At 38.0% G+C, this 21088-nt stretch overlaps 1 protein-coding gene across 1 annotated transcript in view; it reads left to right on the forward strand.

Annotated features, from left to right (window-relative positions):
* The first annotated feature begins 2881 nt into the window (after positions 1 to 2881).
* ube2e2 (ubiquitin-conjugating enzyme E2E 2) overlaps positions 2882 to 21088 on the forward strand; it is a 39932-nt gene continuing 21725 nt past the window's right edge. Inside the window, exons 1-3 of the mRNA XM_084089274.1 lie at positions 2882 to 3068; positions 6118 to 6300; positions 13636 to 13686. Of these exons, the coding sequence (XP_083945400.1) occupies positions 6125 to 6300; positions 13636 to 13686 (227 nt within the window). The 5' untranslated portion in view covers positions 2882 to 3068; positions 6118 to 6124. The remainder of the gene's footprint in view (positions 3069 to 6117; positions 6301 to 13635; positions 13687 to 21088) is intronic.

A 21088-nucleotide genomic window follows, 5' to 3' on the forward strand; every position in this document is an offset into this window, starting at 1 on the left:
CTCATATTTGATCAACAAAATTACATATTTAAACATTTTTTCCTTGAAAAAAAATCTTCATGCCTTAAAACAGCTTGAATGTAACTCGACACCATTGCTTCATTTAGTATATGCGGTTCTATGAATATGCAAATGAGCCCCGCCTCCACTCACTCACTCAGCTCAGAGATCCACTCGTTGTCGATCACACGTTGATCTGATTGGTTACAAGGTAGTTTGTGACGTCAGAAACACCAGCGATTTCAAACCGTGTTTTTGAGACGTGAAGAAAGGAGAAAATACTCAGCAATGGTGTTGAAAAAAGTGATTGACTACGGGGAGACTTTAAAAGTACATTGGTGAAGGCTTTGATGATTTTAAAATAAAACATTTTAAACTATATGTAAAAAAAGAAGAAGAAATAAAATAAAACTAAGAGTAGGATATGTAAACAAATGCACTGATGTGTTGTTTCTTTACCTAACTGAACAATGGTTCAATTAGGTTTGTCTTATTGTGTGATTGTACCACACATTGGTCAACATAACCTTGTTTTAATTGTGCTTTATAAATAAAATAAACAAACAAACAAACAATGTACCCGGAAATGGTGGCACCACTGCAGCGCGGTTCAACACAGAAATCTGTTTTTGGGGTGTAAATGTGCAGCTGGATGGGTGACGGACGAGTCAAGTCAAGTTTTATTTATAGAGCAAAACCGTAGTTGATCCAAAGTGCTTTACAATACAATCAAATAAATCAATACAAATAAAATAAAGAGAAAAGGAGTAGGAAAAATAAAAACAGAAATGGAGATAAAAATCAAGTATCAAAATCATTCAATGTATATACATAACGTAGAACACCAACTAATTTAAAATACAAAACCAACATCACTCGAACGCAAGAGAGTAAAAATAGGCCTTTAAACTGGATTTAAAAGCATCCAGTGATGGAGAGGCCCTGATGTTTAAAGGTAAACTACAGAGAAAGCTGGATCACCAGAAGGGTGAAGGGAAGGGTAGTCGCTGCGACTAGCGTTTACACCCTCCATTAGCATGACAAAGGCACTCGGCACAGAGTGTGGCCCTGACCTTCAGCCCTGACAGGGTGTGAGAGCGGAAGTGCTGAGACTGAAGCCTCCTCTATTCTCACACACACTCACGGGTCCCCGGCTGCCATATTATCATGCTGATCTGATGGACGCCCCTGAGCAACACAAAGCCCCGGAGCAACAGAGAGAGACCCGATTTCATCATTCAACAGGCCTCAAGTGGCTAGAGCAATGAAAAGCACACTGTAAATACAGTCGTTCGCATGCTGCAGGTCATTATTATGCAATCGTCTGGAAATCTAGGCGTTGAAATTGATTGTCACAATAAAGCAAAATTAAATACTAGTCTGCTTTAATGATCACAGGCTGAAGATGAAGATTTTTTTTATAGATGTCTGATAATATACAGTGCCTGAGATCACAATCAGAATCCTTTATGTGTGTGTGTGTGTGTGTGTGTGTGTGTGTGTGTGTGTGTGTGTGTGTGTGCCATTACAACCTAAAATAATCAGATAAGCAACATTGATCATGCAACTCTTTGTTCAGAAAGTCTTACTTCCCTTGAAGCTCAAGATGCTCTTTTTTTTGGATCATCTCAGATCACACTGGAGAACATGATCATCATGTTTTGTCTGTCATTAAAGCGAAATGTTCGTATCGTTCAGACCGTCTTGTTTGTTTTCCTCTCAGGTTGCTCTTTTTCAGTTTCCACTTGAGCTTGTAAAACCCTGCAAAGACAATGGAGACTCTGAGCCCAAACCAAGTGAAATGAAATGGACAGATTAAGTGACATGAAATGATAGACAGGAATGAAAATGTGTTGGTGGTCTTTATCATACTAAATCATTAGTAAAATTACACCCCACAGCAACATCTAAATGGGGACTTACCATAGATTTGCTTGGTAGAATAACAAAAACAGATTAATAGTACAATAAACAACTCTTCAGTTATTTAATAAAATAACCATTTTTTTTCTTAGTGTGAAGAATTGATCATTTAAATAATCTTGAAGAACCTTTTTTTCAGTTTAAAGAACCTTTTTTGTCTGAAAGATTTTATGGACATTAAAGGTTATTCATGGAAACAATGATGCCGATAAAGAATTTAAGAGTGTATGATCCTTTTTTTGTTTTTAAATAAATTCATTACAAATTGGCTATGACAGCATTTATCATACAAAGTAACCATGCTATTCTAACCACATCAACAATTGTAATTTTTGTTAGTAATATAGTGAAACTTCTTTTCAACTAGTATGAGTTAAAAGAATTAATTACAATATAAAAATGAGTGTCAAATTGATTAATTGCGATTAATCGCATCTAACATAAAAGTTTGTTTATAATATATATATATCATATATGTGTGTGTGTGTGTGTGTGTGTGTATAGCCTATAATATATATAATGTGTGTGAGTGTGTGTATTATATATTTAAATTAATATATATATATATATATATATATATATATATATCATGGAACCTTATTGTTACTAATATTTATTATATTAGTAACATTAATAATATTTACTAATAGGCTATTGACTGTTGGTAAGATCATAGTAAATAATATAGAATCTCCTTCAAATAGTACAGTCAATTTGTTTTCTTTATTTTGTGATGAATGTGGCTGTTACCGCAGTTTTACAATGTTATCGTGAAGGAAATTACTTTTTAGTCATGGCAGGTATTGTTTAAATTTCCAATATTTTAATTTTACATTTCAATAAACTAGTTTATGAAGCCTCTTTATTAGAGAGATATCCTAGATAAGCGAGGAAACGTTACAAATATTTCCTCTCACAATTTCACACTCACACACGGACGCGAAAGCGCACGCGCTGCGCGTGCACTACCATGTCGGGAGCGCGCGTAGAGGCGGTCCGGCTGCTTCAGTTTCTGTAATCGCTTTTTTTCTGCTACCTTCAGTTAAATAGCGACGAGACGAGAACGAGCGGACGGCCCGACTCTGACTACACGGTATCATCCAGAAAAAGCGAATCGGGACGCCACATCGACGGCCGCTCGGCAGGTAAATATCCTCGCATGTCCGTCAGAGCCCTTCGACCGTGCGGGAAAACTCGCTAAATGTCCCGCAAAAGTGGTTGTTTTCCCCCCTCGGTGTGCGGGGATGTGCGGGACGAGGCTTCTTCCTTTGTGCCGAGGCAGTTGTTCATCGTGGTCATCATGGGTGAATCGTTACATTGTTTCCCCCTCTCGTTTTGGAAAATATCCCCGCGGAAGCTCGATGCGGTTCGACGGGTGCGTTCGATCGGCGTGTGTTTTGTTGCGGGAACGAGAGGCGCTCGCGGCCTCCCGCATAAATAGACGCTCCTGAATAACGCGCGCGTGCAGATGCGGCAACAGCGGGGTTTCTGTCTGACAGATGCTTCAATGATCTCCTTCACATTGTAGTATACACTAGATATACACTGCCAGTGAGGCTATCTATGTGTACTTAAAATGGAGAAAGCCCTTGATAATGTGCTGACAGCGTTCTGTTGTTCTGTTAGATGGAAAATGTGTGTATAATTGCAAAGTAGCCTACATATTTATGTATATTTTTGTATTTTATCAGTAAAATATACACCCCTAAAGGTTATGTTTGTGGACTTAAAACGCTACCCTTATATTGTAATTTGGTGGTGCCTTATGTAAATATACTAAATACACTGGCCAGACACACACCAAAAAAGTCGCAAAAAAGACACGCAAATGCTTAAGAGTCTATGATTGGATCATTATTGCAGTGATTAGCAGCATGTTTGGTAACAGTTCCTCTAAATCTAATTGATTTTGACAAGAATTGATGGGAAATAAATGTTATTTCCATCAATTTTTGGTCAAGATCTTGTATTGCCAATGCAAGAGTCCAGCACTGTGTAAAGTCTCCTCCAGCACATCCCAAACACTTTCAATGGATTTAAGCTCTGGATTCATGTGTGAAAATTATTCTTCATTATCTCACAATCTGAGCCTGATGAATCTTGGCATTATCATCCTGGATTATAGCCATGATGTGTCTTCCTACATGGTTGTTTAAGAAATGAAAAGCTACACACTCCATCAGTTAGGATTACTGCCAAACATGCTAGAAACATAATAATCACTGCAATAATGATCCAATCATAAACTTGTAAGCATTTGCCTATTTAAATTTTGTCCAGGCAGTGTATGTTCTTATGTACACGCACAGCACAAAATATACAAATCCTCATTACGCATCGTTAATGCCTTTACAGCAAATGTGAAATGTGTACTTTGGGATCCCAAAAATAAACACCTAAAAAAATACTTATTTGGAATAATGTGCACAGTAACACCAGAAATGTGCATTAAAGTAATTGGGGTTGTTTCATTTCACCCCAAAGAGGTATTTCTGCATACTTAAAATGATTAATGCATAACATGATGAATTTTACTCTTACTGTGTGTGTGTGTGTGTGTGTGTGTGTGTGTACTAAAGGACCGTGTAGGTCGTGTGAGGTTTAGCCTTTCAATTTCAGTGCAGATCTTAAGCATTAAGATCCATTACCCCTGAATGAGTGAACCAGGGACTAAAGGTCGCCAAACAGAATCTGAGACTCACACGTTGATGTGATTTATCGGCGACTGGAATGAAACGCGCTGTATTTGAAGGCAAATAACTCAAGCCGGACTGTAAACGGAGAGTATTGTGGGATAAAAGACTGTATTTGGACCCAGAGCTATTAACTCTCTGGCATTGACTGCGTTGCACGCTGCAATTTAAATGTTTTATGACTCATTTCCCACATTATCACAAAACGAGTTGACCCGTAAAATCCACTCTCAGAAGTGCTAATACCTTCCTGTTGGTGTATCTGAGATCATTTAGATGACTCGGATCTGAAACGGCGTTGACCTAACTCGCATGAATGCCTCGGCTCGGGAATCTTGGGCATCTTTTGAAGTGAGATCTCTCTATTCTCCACACCATGCATCTTTTATGTTGGTTTAAATGCTGTGCTGAGAGCGCAGAATCCATAGGTGTTTATTAGCTGGACTCGTGTGGCTTTTAAAGCCTGTGATCAGAGGGTTTTCCTTGCTGTCGTACCTCCTGACAACATCTGAAAGAATTTCTCCTCCTCGTCGTCGTCGTCGCATCACAGATCAGATAAACATCTTAAATCATGATTCGACTGTGATCAAATGTCTTTGGAGTGTTATTTAATTTGTGCGCTTTTCCTGCGACCGTACCGGAAATGCCTGCTTTAAATTCCTCCTGAATGAAAAGTGGGGTCAACATTATGGTGACAATCTTACTCTAACTAAAAGGATGCAATTGAAGTCTGTGTATAATGCTGTGTACAACCCTTTAACTTCATAATTTGATGCATTTCTGAGTGAAACACATGGTTTTATCTGCTGAATATTGACTGTATTGTGAAAAGTGGGTGCATTTCAATATTTAACACTTAACATATTTTTGTTGTTTGTAATAACGTGCTCAATAAGACCAGAAACATGCATTGAAGTTCTTAAAATTGAAAGATTCGGGAAAGAAAAGCAGAATCGTTTTGTAAAATCATTCTCGTATTAATTGTTGCAGTGACAACATCATGTTTTACGAGCGATTTAAACACAGAAGGTTGTTCATTCTTTTAGCAATTCTGTTTTGTGGGAATTCATTTTCATCTTCCACAGACTGGGATTTTTATAAATCTGAAAACATCGCTAACACTGTTTTATGCATGAAGCCCCAGAAACGACGTGCGTTAAGAAAGTGAATAGGAAACAAAAATAGTTTGTAAAACCATTGTTGCGTCAAATGGAGTGTGATCTGTTTTTCATGAATGATTTACACAGAAATTCATTGTTTTTGTGCTGTTTATGAATTACAGCTCAATATTCAGGCCTAAAATTAGTTTTACAGAGTAAAAAAAAACCTCTTATTAAGAGTTAATCCGATTCCTCTGCCTCTACTCGCTGGAATCACTGGTTTATTATTCAGCGCAGCTGGAATTAAGACAACTATTGACTTCATACCCCAGTGACTTCACCCGGCGGTCTGCTAATGTAATCGTGTGTGTGTGTGTGTGTGAATCCTGCTGTTTGTCCAGGGCCAAGATGTCTAGTGAGGTGCAGAGACCAGATGACAGCCCCAGCACCAGCGGAGGGAGTTCAGATATCGAGCAGCGAGAGACGGCACCTCCTCAGCAGGAGCGAGATCTGGTCGTGCCCAAGAAGAAGGAGACCAAGATCTCCAGTAAAACTGCAGCCAAACTCTCCACCAGTGCCAAGAGGTAACGAACCAGTCTGTTTGATTGGTGTTTTGCTTCAGGATCTGGATCTTATTAGTTAAGATTTCTTGAATCCAAGTGACTTAAACTGTAATTCATCGACTGGCCACTAGAGACCGGCTGCAGAAGAGAGTCAATCCCATCAACCTCCATGTTAAAATGTCCAACTTAAAGGGTTAGTTCACCCAAAGAATGAAAATTCTGTCAGTAATTACTCTCCCTCATGTTGTTCCAACCCTGTAAGACTTTCGTTCATCTTCAAAACACAAATTAAGATATTTTTGATTAAATCTGAGAGCCAAGACAATGTTTAAAATAGTCCGAGTGACTACAGTGGCTCAACCTTAAGTTTATCAAGCAACGAGAATACTTTTTGTGCGCAGCGCTTCTGGGTTGTACGTCACACGCATCTCACACACATGACCAGCGTCGGCCAATAGTGAGCCTGCGTTCTGACGTACAACCCAGACGCGCTGCACTGTTACACTACGTGAACTCACTCAGAAACACACAGAAGAACATGAATAGTTGAATAAAGACTTTTTTTTTTTGCGCGCAAAAAGTATTCTCGTCGCTTGATAAACTTAAGGCTGAGCCACTGTAGTCACTCGGACTATTTTAACGATGTCTTTACTAACTTTCTGGGCCGGCAGATGAAATAACAGAGAAGCCTATGGAGGCGTGAGCCAGCTCCCAGATTTAATCAGAAATATCTTAATTTGTGTTCCGAAGATGAACGAAAGTCTTACGGAGTTGGAACAACATGAGGGAGAGTAATTACTGACAGAGTTTTCATTTTTAGGTGAACTAACCCTTTAACAGCAGAAAAATATATTTACAGCCTGGTGCAAAAAGTGGTTTTGGTCTATATAGCTAATTTTTTTTAAATTAGGGATTTTTTTTTAAACTCATTCGTTTAAATTATATTAAGTCTTAACGTTTTGCATAATTAAGGGCGTGGGTTCAAAAAAGCTCTTCAGAAACCTACCGGTGACGTCACGGACACCACATCCATATTGTTTTTTACAGTCTATGGTTAGGACACATTTCTCAATCCTCGAGTCGCTTTTGCAAAATCCTTCACACAATTCTGCTAACCAACAAGTTAATTTCTCATTCAAAATGCACTAAAACAAATCATGCATGTCTCAAATCAAGTCAGTCTTCCAAAACACTAGCAAATGTAACTTGTTGTGCCTAACAGACACACTGTTTACACTGGGTTTTTAGATGCGTTTTGGTCGATCGGATCACAAGTAGACATTCGCGTTTACACCTGGTGTTTTAATCCGTCTCTTTTGTCCACTTTCAACCGCTTCTGTCCTGATTTCTTCAAGGGAAGGGTCTATGGGTGCGTAAATGTATGGGTTTTTCAGATCTTTCGATCTAATGGACAAAATAAGCTCATGCAAGTTACATATAAATGCGAACTGGAGACAACAGAAAAACACACAGAGCATCAGCTTTAGTTTCTGCTCTGACAGCCTCAAGGCCAGCCGAACGCTGTGAGTGTGTGTTAGAAATCAGGAACGGTGAAGAACATTGTACTTGGTACATCTTTTAACTTACAAACTAGGGCTGTCACGATGTTAGATTTTTCACACCACGGTTATTGTGGCCAAAAGAATTCACGATATCGATATATCGCGATATCTATAGAATCTAGAGGGTAGTTATCAGTCAAATTAATTTTTACTTTATTTATATAGTTTTTCTTTTTTACCCAACAAACATAAGGATACTGATAAACATAAGGCACATGCATTTTTACTTCTTGCGTACTCAATCTATGGCAAATTTTTGTGAAGGAAGACAAGCATGTGAAGTTTATATGGTTTCAAACTGAAGCCAAACACTGTCTGAAGGTTTCCTGAAGAACTGAAAAGCTCTTAAACCTGTTGTTGCACTGGCGCCAATAATGTCATGCAGATAGATTTGAATAAAAAAATCAAGTGCAAATACAAATACAAAAATAAGATGAGTAAAGAAAACGGAGTTCTTAATTTTAATAATCACCCTTTATTAAATATATGAACACAGAAACCCCCTGTTAACAGTTAGGCTAATGTCTCGTTTCCCATTCCATGATGATTAGTAAAATAATAGCCGCGTCGCGTCTGACAACTCGAGGTATTGCACACCGGACACGCACTTTCTCAGTTTATGGCCAGCAATATCATTATGTTTAAGGACATTATGGAATTGAGATAATGTCTGTACTATGTTATGATTATACTGTACAATTAAATACAATAGTTGCTGAGTCTGTGATCTGAACACTTTTTTCTGCGCTCTGTGTCGCGGCAGGATTTTGAACAAGGTCCTGAGCCGTTGCTGGGCGCCGCGGACAGACGCCGAAGCCGCGCTGTGCTTCTCGTCCGGTGTGTGTACACTCATACAGAATGTGTTCGAATTTTAAAGACGTGGTGCTGCGCTTCTCGTCCGGTGTGCGACCACCTCTAAGGTGCTGTTTTCTTTGAAGCCGACGAACTCTGTTGTTAATACTGGCGAGCTCAGCTTACTTTTTTCGGGTGTGGACAGAGCGTTTCACTCTAGCTGCGCGGGCGCGGACGAGCGCTGCGTCTAGAAAACGCCAATATCGCCAATACCGGTATATTGTATTGCTCTAAATTAACACGATGTCGATATTTCATGCTTTGAATATCACGATTATCGTCAATACCGGTATATTGCGACACCCCTATTACAAACCATGAAGTTTTGTGACATTGTTGAGTTTCAAGTAGTACAGATGCTATACAAAGTAAGGCACAAATTGTTACCAAGCCAAATACAAAGAAGGTTCCAGGAACGTACTGGTTATTATGAATTACGTGAAGAATTAAACTTTAGGATTCAGAAACATAGCACAACTTTGAAAAGTTTTAGCCCTACAGTTAATGGGGTTCAATTGTGGAATAATTTAGAGATGGAGATGAAAAGATGTCCAAACATCAATCTGTTCAAATATAAATATAAACAAAAGATTTTTGAAAAGTATAGAGAAGAAGAAATGAGTTGCCATTAGGGGTATTTCTACCATTATCAGATACTGAAAGTGTGTATAATCCATTTTTTTGTTTGTTTTTTTGTTTGTTTCTCTCTCTTTTTTTTGTTGTTGTGGTTTCCTTGTTGTTGTTTTGTTGCTTTTGCACTATGATTCTTTGTACTATTGTGAAATGAGTATTTTTATTGTATTAATTTTGGGGGTGGGCGCTTATAAGCTCTTTTGCTTCGGCCCACTCCTTTTGAGCAGAATGTTTACTGCTCAAATAAACTAATAAACTAAACTAAACTAACTTAGGTCTCCAGCCGATAAAGTTTAAACCCGCCTGGCTATCGCGCTTCTCATAATGTTTACGCATTACATCAGTAGACGGAGAGAAGACGCTCTTTTGTGGCTGTCCGAACACATTCGTCCACATGAGCGTTTACACTATGAAAGCAATGCGTTTTCCACTACCTCTGAAATTGTTCGACATTGGACAAGCTCAAAACGTTTTAGACCCAGTTTACACCTGTCGGTCACTTGTGATCCGATCGACCAAAACACATCTTAATACCAGGTGTAAAACGGGCCTAAGACACTCAAATCAAAATCCTTAGAAACACAAACAACAAGGTTTTCATTTGTAAAATGTCCTTATAATACGAGTTACAGAATTCACTGCCGTATATGACATATGGCCCATGCTTGCATTACAGAGCAATATTATTCCTTGTCCCCTTTTGTATAGCTAGTTGGTAACATAATTGCATGACTAAAGGCCAGTATATAGTTATCGTCATTGATGTGAATGGACCTCAACAGTTTGAGTAAGTGTTCACTTACATCTAATCATTTTGGTAGTCTTTGTTTTTTTTTTAAGATTTGGAATATATTTCAATATGGTTTTACTGTAGAAATGTAGCAAATTGCTGTCTTAATTAGTTTTGCATTATGCAACTTGAGTTCAAACCATTTTGAAAGAGTGCAAATGGGCTTTTAGGTGCATAGTTTTGCCTTTTTTTTGTATTTGAGTGAGTTGATAAGCTTCCCAGCTAGAAAAAATTAATCTATTAGACACTGAATAGATGTAAATATTCAACGTCTAATTATGACTTTTCAACGTTGAAAACTGGTCGATCTTCAACGTCTTGATGGAATATGTAAAACTTTCAATTTATTTGAGATAGTAATGAACATGGTTTGGTTGTTTGTTTTTCTCTGTTATTTTAGCATGTATAACAGACTTATCCTGTCTTAGATGACCAGTAGAAAACACGTAGCCGAAACTACTTATTGAAATCACGTCGTAAACCGACATATTTTCAACCATATTTCAACGTTGAAAGACGGTAATTGTTTACTGGGTTATTTACTTCACTAACCTAACTATGCATGATTACATGGTTGGTTTTCCCTGAGATAAAAGGCCTACAACCCACCAGTTGAGATGCATTGGTCTGTATTATAAGAAAACTCTCTTTTGCAGACGTGTAAACCTCTCAATGTCAAAGCTTTCAACTTGCAAACATAATAACATGTTAGGATGCTTTTACACCAGAGGGATCTCTCATACATCTGACTGTATCGTACTTCTATTGTTCTCTACATGTGTGGATCCTCTGAAGGCCCCGACTGCAGTATGATGGCATTATGCAATCAGTTGAGCAAAGCTTTGCTGGGAGACAGTGCTTTTTATAACCGCGACTGCAGAATCCTGTTCCTTCTGCTGTTTGAGAGCATATCAAGATCCAAACATTCCCATTTGGACTGCGGATGTTTTTAGTCTTCTTGATGTTACACGATTCAGGAAGCCTCGGGATTCAGACATTAACATCAAAGGTGTTTGTTCATGAAAGCTGTTCATTTTGAGGCCAAAAACAGCAAAACGATTAGCTTGTGCGATTAGATGAGAATCGACTCAGATTGCACTGAAAGACTTTGGTCTGTTTCTGTTAATGCAATAGTTCACCCAAAAATGAGTTTTTTTAAAAGAATATTTATGCAATTATAGATGCGAACTGAGTGGAATTTTTTTTATTGCATTCAAATAATGCAATGAATTCAGACTATAAAACTCAAAATGTATGCAATTACAATATAACAAGAAAACAAAACTATATATATAATTCATTATAATATATTATGCAATAAATTCAGAGTGTGTGTGTGTGTGTGTGTGTGTGTGTGTGTTCCCAAGCCTGGTTTTAAACAGTATGTACTACAGTTATTATATATTGACATTTATTCATGCACAGCAGTTACTTTTTGTCTGGTGTCATAAATCACTTTATCATATGAACAACTTACTCTTTTAATCATGCTTTTCAATGATATTGTGCGGCTTAAACGCCCACAAACTGCAGCCCACTACTCATGGTTGATGTTTTGATGATGTATGGTTTCCTGTTGAAGGAAACGTGCGTTTAAGTAACAGGCATTGTCGCAGTCACTGTGTGTGTGTGTGTGTGTGTGTGTGTGTGTGTGTGTGTGTGTGTGTGTGTGTGTGTGTGTGTGTGTGTGTGTGTGTGTGTGTGTGTGTGTGTGTGTGTGTGTGTGTGTGTGTGTGTGTGTGTGTGTGTGTGTGTGTGTGTGTGTGTGTGTGTGTGTGTGTGTGTGTGTGTGTGAGAGTCACGTTTTATGGAATTAAAAAAAAAAAAACCCTGCTTGATTTCATACGCCTTGGCTCACTTTAAACATCGGAGATAACAACAGGTATCGCTCGCAGAAAATGACTTGAAGTGTGTAAATATGCATTTTAAAAATTGTGAAATTTATGAGGCCACGAGAAACTGCTTTTAAATGCATTTAAAAAAACGAAGGGAAATCGAAATTCTGGTTTAACCTGAGTGCATTTTTGACAGAAGACGTGTAATGTGTGAGTTCAGTTCATTCACATTAGAGTGATTGGTAACACTTTACAATAAGGAAAAGTGTTTTTGAATTCTGACTTTTTTTCCTCGCAATTGCGACTTTATATCACGCAATTCTGACATCTTTTCTCAGAATTGTGAGATATAAAGTCCAATTCTAAGGAAAAAGATAAAAAAATTTTTACCTCAGAATAGTATATATCTCACAATTCTGACTTTATATCCCGCAATTGCGACTTTATTTCTCAGAATTGCGACTTTATATCTCGCAATTGCGACTTTATTTCTCAGAATTGCGACTTTATATCTCGCAATTGCGACTTTATTTCTCAGAATTGCGACTTTATATATTTTTATATATAAAAAGTCGCTATTATTATTTATTTATTATTCAGTGGCGGAAATAAGCTTCCATATCACGTGCACTAAAACTTAATTTTATTCTGTACACGGTTTATTTACAAGAGCGACAACCACATTTTGCAATCAAATTCTCTCCCTAAATTCAGCTGCATTTACATAAAATCATCCATTGTTTATTCATCTTAGTTCATATTAATTTCAACATTTACTAATACGTTATTACAATCAAAGGTTGTGTTTGTTAACATTAGTTAATGCACTGTGAACTAACAATGAACAGCTGGATTTTTAACAAAGATTAATAAATACTGTAACAAATGTATTGCTCATTGTTAGTAAATACATTAACTAATGTTAACAAACACAACCTTTGATTGTAATAACGTATTAGTAAACGTTGAAATTAATATGAACTAAGATGAATAAACAATGGATGATTTTATGTAAATGCAGCTGAATTTCGGGAGAGAATTTGATTGCAAAATGTGGTTGTCGCTCTTGTAAATAAACCGTGTACAGAATAAAATTAAGTTTTAGTGCACGTGATATGGAAGCTTATTTCCGCCACTGAATAATAAATAAATAATAATAGCGACTTTTTATCTCACATTTCTGACTTTTTTTTCAGAATTGTGAGAAATAAAGTCGCAATTGCGAGATATGAAGTCGCAATTGCGAGATATAAAGTTGCAATTCTGAGATATAAAGTCGCAATTCTGAGAAATAAAGTCGCAATTGCGTGTTATAAAGTCAGAATTGTGAGATATATACTATTCTGAGGTAAAAAAAAAATGTATCTTTTTCCTTAGAATTGGAGTTTATATCTCACAATTCTGAGAAAAGATGTTAGAATTGCGTGATATAAAGTTGCAATTACGAGGAAAAAAATTCAGTCAAAAGTCAGAATTCAAATGTATTTATTTAATACAATATACAGAATTCTGACTTTATATCTCGCAATTCTGAGAAAGTCAGAATTGCGAGATGTAAACTCGCAATTGTGAGATAAAAAGTCGCAATTATCTTTTAAAATGTTTTATTTTGTGGCGGAAACAAGCTTCCATAGCGTGGCCTTCTCATCTCAGTTGAATAAATAAATGCTTTCTTGTGTTGCAGGATTCAGAAGGAGCTTGCAGAAATCACACTCGACCCTCCACCGAACTGCAGGTAAGCGTGTGGTGTTTCTAAACGGGCTGCTCTTTGTGTGTGTGTGTGTGTGAGAGAGAGAGAGAGAGAGAGAGAGAGAGAGAGAGATAATGGGCGAGAGAGGATAATGGTTATTGTGTGTTGATGAGGCTGTCAGGCTGGCGGTGAGAAGAGTGACTGGGACTCCCGGGGGGACGCCGAGGAAAAGCCAGACCATAATAAAGCACATAACTGGAACTGGCTTTGTCATTCATTGCCCTCATGTTTGTATCAAGAGAATAATTACCCACTAGCCCTTGCGTTCAGAGACTAAATTTCAGAGCGATCCTGAACAGCGTCATGTGAGAGATTGGATAATTCCTTTGTATTGCCCGGATCTATTTAGATTAAGATCTCGCTAGGCATTTTGAGTGACTTCCAAGGCGTTGATGTGCTGGTTTTAGTTGCGGTTATGTTGTGTTTTGTTTTCTAATGGCCAATATCTAGAGAGCATCATGACATTAGGGCTAAATAATACGGTTTTATGAAATAAAATATGATTTAGTTATTTATAATTGTTTTTATTTTTGTTGCTGTAATGCTGTTGTTGTTGCTGCTGATGCTACTTTTTTAACATTTATATTTTTTTAAATGTTTAAAATATATATTTATTTTCTAAACAGCAGGTTTACTACAGTTATATGACATTATGCATCCACAGGCAGTTATGCTTTGGCCGATGTCATAAAATAATTTATCATAAAATAATTCATGACTTGATTCGTAATATTTACTCAATTTCGCACAAATAAATTGGGTTTATTTTAAACCCCCGTTTTATCATCTGCTGCTGCTGAGTAAAAAAATCTGAGTAAGTCCTGATCACTTAGAAATGTAATGTGTGGAGTTTCAATCCAAAGTGCCCTATTTCTATTTAGATTAAGACATTGATTTTGTTGGATAAAGATATTTTCAGAATAAATCAATGTCTGTAACTGGAGTCATAGCGCATATATAGCTTGGAGCAAAAACACTAAAATCTTTACTTCTAGGAATCATCATGACAGTGAGGGATGTTCTTATGGATCATATCATGTTCTCACTCTCTCTTTTTTTATTATCCTGTAACTTCATTCACTCCTGAGAAATGTGTCCCTGCTTCTGCCCGACGACGAGTGATGCACCAATGTAATAATACATCATTTCTACTTTGTAAGCTGTTCACTATACGAGCGAGGATTGAGCGGTTTGCTTTCTATTCAACTCTTCCCGTATCAATAAGAGCGGTCTCCAAATTGATATCGAGTTTACGCCGGCTCCAGAAGAAAGCTGTAGGTGTTCTTTTGATATTTGTGCGCAGGTTTTTGTGCCTGTGAGCTGAACCGACAGTAATAGGATTTCGTCAACAAAGAGAACCACAGGCGCCGTTTGAGACTGAATGCTGAGGTCCGGGAATAAATACTGTAACACTTTTTTTCCGGGCTGCATATTGCGAGTTGTAAGGCGTTGAGGAACCAGCTGCAGTTTTACAGGGAGTGAATGACGGCGTCAGTCTCGAGGACCAGCAGGCCTCGCTGGACGGCTAAACTCAGTCTGCGTGAGGTAATTGTGGTCAGGCGGCAGGGCATCTGTGTTGGTGACAGACTTGTCAGTGTTACACCATCTTTTCCATGTTTTTTTTCGACGGCGACACGCGATGATTCTATTTTAGAAACGGTTTCTATTTTTCTGCGACGTCTCGCCGGAACAACAAACACAAAGTGTGGCGATAATAATCTCAGGTACTGTTTATGTGCTTTATTTAATGTTAAAAGCGTGTAATGTGACTTTGAATATCATTTAGTGATCCAGCTTTGTGGCTGTAAAAGCAACAATGGATAATTCACCTCAGATCTTGAAATTAAACAAATGGAAACAAGAACGTTCAAACTGTGAACAAACAAGTGTAATATTTGACAAAGATTGTTTTAGTAACTCAGTAGCCTATGTGTTTTTAATAATGTTTTAAATGGTGTAATATTTGTGAATTTGATTATGTTGCTACTTATCCATTTTCTTGCGATTGCCGTCAAGATTACTCTCTGGTGCTGTGCACTCGCCGCGAGACTCCGCCCACACACTGTTCTGATTGGCTGACTCCGCCCACACGCTGTTCTGATTGGCTGTGAGTTTTGATTGATTTTGACGCATCTCGCAGTCGCATCGCGTCTAGTGTGGACAGACAAATTATTTGTCGCTGGAATCTTATCGCATTGCGTCTGGTTAGTACACGGTGTTAGACAGCTTGTTATGGCTAGGTGTTATGATGGTTTAGTGTGTTAAACGTATATACCAACAAATCAGAAATGCATTTAATCTATTAAAGGTATCATTTTCTTATAAGAAAGAACTTATATATATACTTGCCCTTATTCTGCTTTTTTGAATATTAGCTTTCATGCAGTGTGTAATGTAGCCGTTTGTGAATGTAAAAGCTCTGCAAAGCTTTAAAGATCAAAGTGTATGGCTAATCAAGTTTTTGTCTCCTAAAAGAAAGAATCGATTTTGAACTGGCGAGTCGAGTCGTCAGCAATTCCAGTTTCACTTCCTGCTATGTAACAAATTTGCATAATGCCAGTCCATGGTCTTCATTGGCTGCCGGTGAACGGCGTCTGCTTTGCTCCGCCCTCAAACACTGTAGTTGTATCTGAGACTGAAAGAGTTTGGTTCGTGTTGTTCATGTCGAGAAGTCGCAGTTTTCTGCTGTGAATCCGCTTCAGAAGGATGAAACTCGGGCTCGAATTGATCGGGAAAAACTACGCCATTGTTACTGTTCGTATCACTGTATATCAAGTGCTGAGGAAGAGCTGAAATTCGGATATGATAGTAGGCGTTTAGTTTCTGACACGTGCTGTAAGCGTTCGACCAATCACAACACACTGGGCCGTCTGACCAATCAGAGCAGAGCAGCTCTAGGAAAGGAGGAGTTTCCGAGATCGAGAGACTGATTCTTCAAACTAACTTTTTTTATACTCTTTGAGAAATGAGGTGATCTGCAATGTATAATATGAGAATTATTATTTTATTTTTTTGTCTGTCTGTTAGTTTTTGTTTTTCGATATTTGTAGAAGGTCTCCAAAACAAAATTGGGAACCTTTAAAATTGCAATCAATATATGAAGAGTTCAGATGCAAAAAAAAACTCTAAGTCCGTCTGTCTGACGTTTTCTTTTAAATTAGCTTTTTTTTTTTTTTTTTTTTTTAATCAGGCTCTAATGTTTAGGTTAAGTAATTTTCTCTTTAATGGCAATGAAAAGGTTATTAGTCAGTTATTGAAATGCCTTATTTTAAAAAATTTCACTTTAGTCAATTCATTTGTATTTAACAATTTTTTTGTCTTATGCTGCAAAATTAGCGAAGTCTATGCGTGTGCTTTTTTTTTTTTTTTTGCACAACCCTCCAAGTCCACCCTTTTTGTACAACAAGACAGTAAATAGTTGCAAAATCACTAAAGATGCAACTGGAAGACATAAAAGCAGAGTTCAAACTGATCCATAAGCTATAAGCGACTGCCGCGTCCGTTTCTGTCAGAGTTTTACAGCAGCACAAGGAACAATGTTGTGTTTAATACTTGCTACTCATGAAATCCTGTCAGTGTCACTGTAACGATGGACAAAACATGATGATAACTTGCTGCTCGTCAACTGAAAGCCGGCTCATACGCACGCCGTCATTCATCTTGAAATCATATGATTCGATCCGCGTCTTCTGATTGGTTTCTGTGGACTTAGAGGATTTTGCTGGTGTTTAGCGGTTTCTGCCAACGAACCGGTATTTCTGAATGGGCTGACGTTGTGATTTAGCGGATTTGAAGCGAAAGTATTTGATGAACCATGTATTTGATACCATGTGCGGAGAGCATTCCCTAACTATCATTTCATTTTTGACGGTGGTGGCGTTTAGCGGCTTTTACATCTGAACTCTTTCACATAATATCTAATTTATCACGTACAATTTTTGTTTCATACGACTTGCCCTACATGTTTCTGCGCTGTGATATTCTCTGTAAGTTGCTTGCCTCAGCAGCTGATGGGAATGTCACCTCTCCTTCCCGGGAATGAATCTGCTGTTGATTAGCATTATGGTCCCGAGGGAATCCGCGCCAGTCATTTTTCACCCTCTGACCATTAACTGCAGCAGGGATGATATGCATATTCATGAGGGCAGAGCGGCCTCCGAGAAATTATCTTGATCATCTGTGTCGAAGGCCTCCATCGTGGACCCGAGACTCTGATAAAAGGCTGTGATACTGAATTGAAAATCAGACAGAAAAGGGAAATGTTGGTTCTCCTAATGGCCAGACAAAAGGCATGATGGGTGTTTCTTCAGCTGCACTTTTGGTCCTGCAGACGTTTTGCACCAAGGTCCGCACCAAAGTTCATGTTTTGATACTTTTTGTACATTCGGTAAGTTTTGGTTTGGTTTCACATTGCAATTATGCGAGCGCACTAAAGCACTTTACATGATGTACTTGCGTCCTGTCGTCATCTATGTGGGCTGCATCTTGACATTGATTGGTTTGTAATAGTGTTGCACGGTGTACCGATACTTCAAAAGTATCACGATACTCGGAAATTAAAAACGTCACGATACCTAAATTGATCAGTATCGATACTTAAAAAAAAAACGCCTCCCTGTGGACATCTGTGTTTTTTTCCTGACGCATGCAGCAAAGAACCTGCCGCTGTCAGTGTCATGTGACAAAACACTACAGCGAGATGGCTGCATGTGCGAGCACAAGTGGTCCACGACTCGTAGAAAAAGATGACGCGAGGAGTGACATATGGAAGTACGTTGCCTACCTTGCTCTGTTGCACGGTGCACCGATACTTCAAAAGTAAATCGGAAATTAAAAACGTCACGATTCCTTAATTTATTAGTATCGATACTGCCTGCGTGACACACGCGTCTGGGCGCAGCTCGAGACGCGCGGAAAACGCGTGCATGCTAGAAACGCACGCGTGTTGGAAGCGTTTCCAGGCAAAATAGAATAGGAAAAGATGTTTCTATGTCATTTTGACACGAATACATATTAATAAATGACATTTTCATGTTTGAAAGATTTGACATAAATACAATATAAATGTAATTTAAAAAAATATTATCGATTTTTCAAATATTGCACCTCTCAATACAGAACGAATTATTCTGTAGCCTATTTTGCCGTCAACACTGCCGACGTTGTCTTTGCTGCTATATATTTATGTTTAACATGAAGTATAGGCCTTCCACAACTCTCTCCCCACATGCCAAATATATCACCAATGAGGCTTATCATATGTTACCAATATTAAACATTGTTTAATATAATCGCTGTTCATATTTTTATTCAAAGTTCAGAATCAAGATAAAGCTCTTATGTTTCTTATGATAAATGAGATAATGCTGCTAAATTTATAATTTTTTTTACCTTGAATTTGCTCTAATTTATTTTTTATATTTTGATATTTCATATTTTGTTCAAATGTTTAATATATCTGCTGTTCATATGTTCATTTATTAGTGTGTTATATGATTAGAATGTTGTCCCGGTTTTAAAATAAAGCATAATGATATTTGAGAGTGTTTCTCCCTTTTCAGGAAAAGTATCGAAAAAGTATCGAAATCGCAATACTTGACTTGGTATCGGTATCGAAACAATAATTTTGGTATCGTGACAACACTAGTTTGTAAACGGACGTGTGTCTGACGTCAGCGTGTTGTCAATTCGGCGGGAAGCTTTGACAAGAATGAAAAAAAAAACACGTTGGCAAGAATGAATGAACGGACGCATATCGTTGCCACTATACTGTTATTATTACAGCATTACTCCCTGCAGCACCAGCTATACTCGAGGCTAGTTCACATTCGCCAAATGAACGTCCTCGTTGTGCGAACATTTTATTGTCGCCGGCAGGAAAGGAGGAGAAGAGCGAGCAATCCTGCGGGAACCACCGGAACTTCCTGTAAATGGTCTGAAAGTCCGAAACAAACAGAAAATGCGCTCACACTAGAAACGAACCAAACCTTTGTTCAGTTTGATCCGGACTGAGACTACCTCTTTTCGTCTGACCAAATTTGGTCTGTTTGGTCCGGACCGTGGTCCGCGGGAGGGTTCACACCTGTAACTTTGATTCGGATCAAACTGAAAAGTCAGAAAATCCGGACCAAACAAGGCAGGTGTGAAAGGGCCCTTAGACACGCTGATTTAACAATGTAACAAATTTGCATAATGCCATCCTGTGGTCTTCATTGGCTGCCGGTGAACAGCTTCTGCTTTGCCCCGCCCTCAAACACTGTAGTTGTATCTGAGACTGGAAGAGTTTGGTTCGTGTTGTTCCTGTCGAGAAGACGCTGTTTTCTGCACTACAATTCCATGTTGGAAAAGATGAGGACTTGCACTGGAATTGATACGGGAAAAAAACAACACCATCGTTACTGTTCATATCAAGAGCTGAGGAAGATTTGCAGTTGAAGATCCATATATGGGCGTTTGGTTTCAGACATGCTGTGTAAGCAGGCGACCAATCACAACAGAGTGGGCCGTCTGACCAATCAGAGCAAAGCAGGCTCTGGAAAGGAGTTTAGAGAGACTGAATCTTAGAACAAACCATTTTCAAACTTTGAGAAATAAGGTGATGTGCAATGTATATTATGAGAAAATTAAGTGTTTTTTGACCTTTGCATGCAAGTCTATTGATGAAAATGACATTTTAAACATAAAATGTTCAACACCTTCCTTGCTTATAGGCTAATTTCAGTGCTTGCATTTAAAAATATTATCACTTTTTGAATAATTTGCTTTATTTGTTGATGTTAATATTAAAATAATAATAATAATTGTATTATTATTATATTTCTTCTCTTTGCAAGTGACATTGATCATGATTTGTTTATTAGCTGTTGTGAACTTAAAGGGTAAAGCAATAAAAGCTATGAGTCGGAAGCATTTGAAAAGTAGCAAAAATAAATAAAGGCATGGAAAAAAAATTCAAGACAATTTTAGTCTGATCCAAAAAAAAAAAAAAAAAATGTTTTCAATAAAAATCAAGCCGTCTGCAGCATAAAGGTGCCTGTAGTTGAAGAAACACCCTGATATGAATTAGTCATGAAGAGTTTTCCGTGTGGAAAGACGGTTGTTTGATCTGGAGTCGTTTCCAATACTTCGGTCTTGAAAGCAGGAAATGTTTGGCATCTCCTGCTGTTCTGGGATCATGTTTTAACACGCGAACAAACGGGAAGGAGGGATTTGTCTCTGTGATCGTCGTTCACTTACAATATCACATTAGCTACCTGTTTATTTAAGTGTTATCCAAACACCACGTGTTTATTTAACACACCGCAGTGTTTATCCTGACTCGCAGCCGAGGTGTTTCTCTCCTGTTGTAATAATGCAGGCTCCTATTCTAGATCACGTTATAAGTGGA

The sequence above is a fragment of the Abramis brama genome (genome assembly GCF_963993115.1).
Source record: "Abramis brama genome assembly, chromosome: 17".
Taxonomy (NCBI): domain Eukaryota; kingdom Metazoa; phylum Chordata; class Actinopteri; order Cypriniformes; family Leuciscidae; genus Abramis; species Abramis brama.